The 4,550-nt window shown below is 42.2% G+C and overlaps 1 protein-coding gene across 1 annotated transcript in view; it reads left to right on the top strand.

Moving 5' to 3' along the window:
* Positions 1-1,982: 1,982 nt before the first annotated feature.
* Positions 1,983-4,550, top strand: part of CEP104 (centrosomal protein 104) — a 61,109-nt gene continuing 58,541 nt past the window's right edge. The window contains exon 1 of the mRNA XM_007945446.2: positions 1,983-2,095. Within this exon, the coding sequence (XP_007943637.1) occupies positions 1,983-2,095 (113 nt within the window). The remainder of the gene's footprint in view (positions 2,096-4,550) is intronic.

Genomic DNA, 4,550 nt, shown 5'->3' with positions numbered 1-4,550 from the left:
TGTTTCTCTGGTATTCATAAGGTTTTCCTTGGCCAATTTTTGAGAAGTGGATGGCCTCTTCCTTCTTACACCATGGGTCTGTCTCAGTTTGCAAGCTGCACTGAAACCTGTGCACCATGTGTACCCTGCTGGGTTTGAAACACCTCAAGCCTCACAGCAACATGCCACCACAGTAGGACAAACCAACAGGCAAGTTTGTCTCCCTTAGCTGCTCAAAACCTCTCCAACCTCCCCTTACCTGGATCCCTGCTGCTGCCTCCTCGCTCTGTCCTGGTCCCCTTGGCCTTTTTCTCTCCTTTCCCCCATTTTCCTACCTTGTCACTTGTGGGGTGTGACCTGGGTTCCCTCTCCTTACATGGATCCCTGCTGCTGCCTCAAGTGTGCTTTATAAATAGCCATTATGAAGGCAGAGCCAGTGAAGCCTGATGCCCAACTAGATGGGGAGTGGGGCCAGCTTGTGGTGCTCAAGGAGAAAGGAACCACAGGCCCAGAGCCTGAGTGACTCAGAGGTGAGAGACAGTGTGGGCTGAGCTGCAGGCTGGACAGTTGCGGAGAGGATGAATTCTGTGTGTGGCACAGGGTGCAAGGCGTGCAGGTGGGGCTGTCCAGCAGACAATGGATAGAGAGTTACACTCACAATGTTTTCATTATTTTCTGAGTTAATGTAGTTTTCCTCTAATACCGTGACATCTTGCACTGAATTCTGTGTAAAAAATAACTAGGCTCTTGAATCACAGTTTATTATTGTATTGTTAATGCCTTTGTTAATACAATCCAAGAACACTTAGCAACTGCCAGTTATCTATTTACTGTAATGGCCTCTTCAAGTTCTCAGCTAGGTCATACACAAGCATTTTAAAATGAGTAAAATTTCCTGTGGGTTTATGTTTATTACCTTTTTCTGAGAATTTAAATTGCTAGTCTATTCTATTCCTGAAAACCTTCTGGTGAATTCTTCTTTATCCTCTGTTTTGGTTGAGAACTCTTTTGGTTGCAAATGACTTAAACCTAACTCAGACTGGTTTAAACAAAGGTTGGCTTAGCAACTGAAAAGTAACTGAAAATCCAAGAATGGTTTTGACTTTAAAGATGCCAGAATCTAAGGACTCAAAAGGTGCCTCTTACTGTCTCAGCTCTGCTTTTCCTGGGTTAGCACCACTCTCTGGCATGACCTCCCCAAGAGGTGGCCTCCAACAGCCCTGGGCAAATATCCTACGGCTAGCAGTGCCAGCGGGGGGGGGGGGGGGGAATAAAAGCATCTCTTTCCCAGTAGTCCCAACCAAGTCCTGGGACTGAGTCTCATTGGTCTAACTTGGGTCACGCATTCATGTTCCCATCCCTGAAGCAATGACTATGGCCGGGGTCGTGGAATTCATAGATTGCTGAGGCCTGGGGATTGTGCCCACTGCTGATGGGTTGTGGAAAGGGGGGGTCCTCAGCCCCACCAGAACTAAGTGAAAAAAATTGAGGTTGAGGTGCTGTTTTCAGATACGGAGAGGATGGACGCCAAGCAGACAAATACAGATGTCACAGACACCCCCTCAGAAGGAGGAGGCGCAACTGTGAACAAAGTCAGGTTCTCTAGGAAAATCGTGACATGGGGAAAAAAAACATTCAGCCAATATTTAAATAAGTGAAGTCAGTCACCAAGAAGGCTCTTTATACACATCTTTGTACTGAATGTACAATTTTGTACTTATTGGCTTGGTTAAATGGCTCTCTTTTCTTCTTGTTGTATAACTTATTAACTTTCTAGATATACATTAAGAAAAAATCAAGGTAACTTAATATCTTAAACAGAGATACCTATAAAAAACGTTTAACAAAAAACAAAGACTTTCAAAGTGAGAGAAAAATTCTGAGTATGTTGTGAATCACTGTGTATGTAAGTGAAGGTACTGACACTTTTAAGTATTCTGTTAGGAAATTCCTTCCTTTTAAAGAACCTTCTCATGCTTCTATCAACAGTTCAACTGTGCAGAATGCCCCACAAGATTGGATTTGTAGTGGTCAGTTCATCTGGACACGAAGATGGCTTCAGTGCCCGGGAGCTGATGATCCATGCACCAACCGTCAGTGGATGGAGGTCTCCCAGGTACTGGGGGTGGACAGGGAGGCGGGCGGGAAGGTGTGGCCCAGAGCAGGGCAGATCCCTGATATGACTGTGGGCTTCCTTTCACTTTAAGTTATATTTTATTATAACTCAAACATCAGAACCACAGGAGAGGCAGATTGTGCTATAATATCACATATCCTCTATTTGTTCATGTTTTTAAGGAAAGTTTGGAATTTTGTCTATTTTCACCCCTTATAGCATTAACTCATGCACATTTAAGAAGAAGTGCACATGTAGAAGAATAAAGGGACGAAAAATGATCACCCATAATTGTTTAGCCAGCCCCATGATGGACATGCAAGTTACATCCCAATCTACTTTCTGCATGGTTTGTGTTTGTGTATTTCTCGATTTTACGCTTCTGCTCCTCTGGTAAAAGATTTTGTACTTTTTGTGATACCAAGCGTTAACGAACAAAATTTCTTTCAAGTTTTTCCTGAATGTTTGCACACCTTTATAAAAATGTTCATTATTTGAGTGTTAATTATTTGGGAGGGATGTCTTTTTTCACCTTTATTGTATTTTCCTGAGAGGTCTCCATTCTTAACCAAAGGCAGAGTAATAGTAGTTGCTGAGTAGTTTGTGTGTCCGCCCAAACTCTGTACACTGTCAGAACTTCCTCCTCCACGCTCAATGTGATCAGCAGCCTCGTTACTGTTCCTCACGACTTGTTTTCCAACTCTGAGTAGAAGTTACTATTTATTCCTAACTCATAAATATGTAAATATAGTGACATTTTTAATTGAATCATGAAGTTGTTCTTGCTTCAACTCAGGTGTGTTGCTGAGAAGTTGAGTATAAATTACATCTCAAATCAAAACGTATTTTCCTGTTGGAGGTTTTGAGGGATAAGACTCCCCTTTCTCTGCTCAAGTGTTGAATGAGTTGAGAAATGAGACAAGAGTAAAGCAGAGTATGAAGAATGTAGTCAGTGTCACTGAGTTATACATGTGGAAAGTGTTGAATTGGCAAATGGTTTATTGTATATATTTTCATCACAATAAATAAACACACACAAGTGAGCCTTAATAAGAGTGAGCTATGGTAATTGCCTCCATGGACAACTGCCCCTTTTGCCATGAGACCAGAACTGGAGGGTACTGGCTATAATTACTGAACATTTTGATCAAAGATTCTATAGAAGAATTCTGATAAGAAGGGAGAATATGCAGAACAGAATTTCAAATTCTCATGGACTCTAGACTTTCTGGAGCCAAGGGCGATAGATGAATCCCTGAATCCATTGCTGTGAGATAATCTTTAAACTTAAACCAAAATATCCCTTAAGTCTTCTTAAAACCAAGCAACGTTGTTGGTAGGTGTTGCCAACTTGATTCTGACTCACAACAACCCTATGTACAACAGAACAAAACACTACCTCATCCTAAAACATGCTCACAGTTGTTGCTATATTTGAACCCATTGTTGCAACCACTGTGTCAATTTATCTCATTGAAGATCTTCCTCTTTTTTGCTGATACTCTACTTTATTAAGCCTGAGGTCCTTCTCCAGAGACTAGAGAAGTCTCCTTAAAACCAAACAATAGGGGTTCCAGTAAGATGGCAGAATAGGCAGACAAATTACACAGACCCTCTTCAACAAAGAAATGAGAAACCAATGGACACAGATAGAGAAGACAATCCTAGAGCTCTGAGCTTTGTAAGGAAGGATACAGAAGTGGACTAAACTCCAACTAGTAGAAGAACCTGCATGAAGATAGAATAAGAAGACAAATGGAGCTGCGGATTGTCAGCAATCCTGACAGCACAGACAGTTTGGATATTTCCAAGTGGTGTTAGACCTAAGAATTAACCTAAAAATCGGCCCTGCTTGCCAAGAGCTGCAAGGAGGACTACACTGGTGGCCGATGACTGAAAAGGGAAACAGGAAAGAAGGAGACAAATTGAGATGTGGACTTTTGGTTGTCCAAAGGGTGCATTTTGAATGTTTACAAGTGGTTCGACCCTTTTGGCTATTTAAAGCAATAGTATTCTCTCAGATTCCAGGGACCCAAGAATAGGCTCTACTTGCCAAAGACCACATGGACATACCAAGGCTGAGGACTTCAAAGGTGTGAGATTCACCTTATTACTCATACCCCACACCCTCTTGGTGAACAGAGGTGCTGCCATCCCTCACTCCCACCCACCTTGTGGGCCAGCAGGAATCCTGTCCCAGTCTGTGTCCTCTGATGGAGCTTGGGTACCCTGCCACACCCTCCCCAGATTTGTTTATTGTTTCTTGTTTCATTCTTCTTCCTTTCCCAGTTTCTAGTTTTTGGCTTTTTCTCTCTTCCCTTTTCCTGGTTTCCATTTTTTTCTTTGTTGTGGTTCTCCCCCTTGCTTTTCTTTTTGCATTTTTCCCATTTTTTTTTTCTTCATTATTCTCTTATTCTACCTCTTCTCTTACTTCCCCCTCCCCAGATATTGTGGG

The sequence above is a fragment of the Orycteropus afer genome, unplaced genomic scaffold (genome assembly GCF_000298275.1).
Source record: "Orycteropus afer afer isolate SDZICR_OR568_19922 unplaced genomic scaffold, OryAfe1.0 scaffold00136, whole genome shotgun sequence".
Taxonomy (NCBI): Eukaryota; Metazoa; Chordata; class Mammalia; order Tubulidentata; family Orycteropodidae; genus Orycteropus; species Orycteropus afer.
The sequence above is the reverse complement of the archived record's forward strand: the minus strand, read 5'-3'. Positions and strand labels throughout refer to the sequence as shown.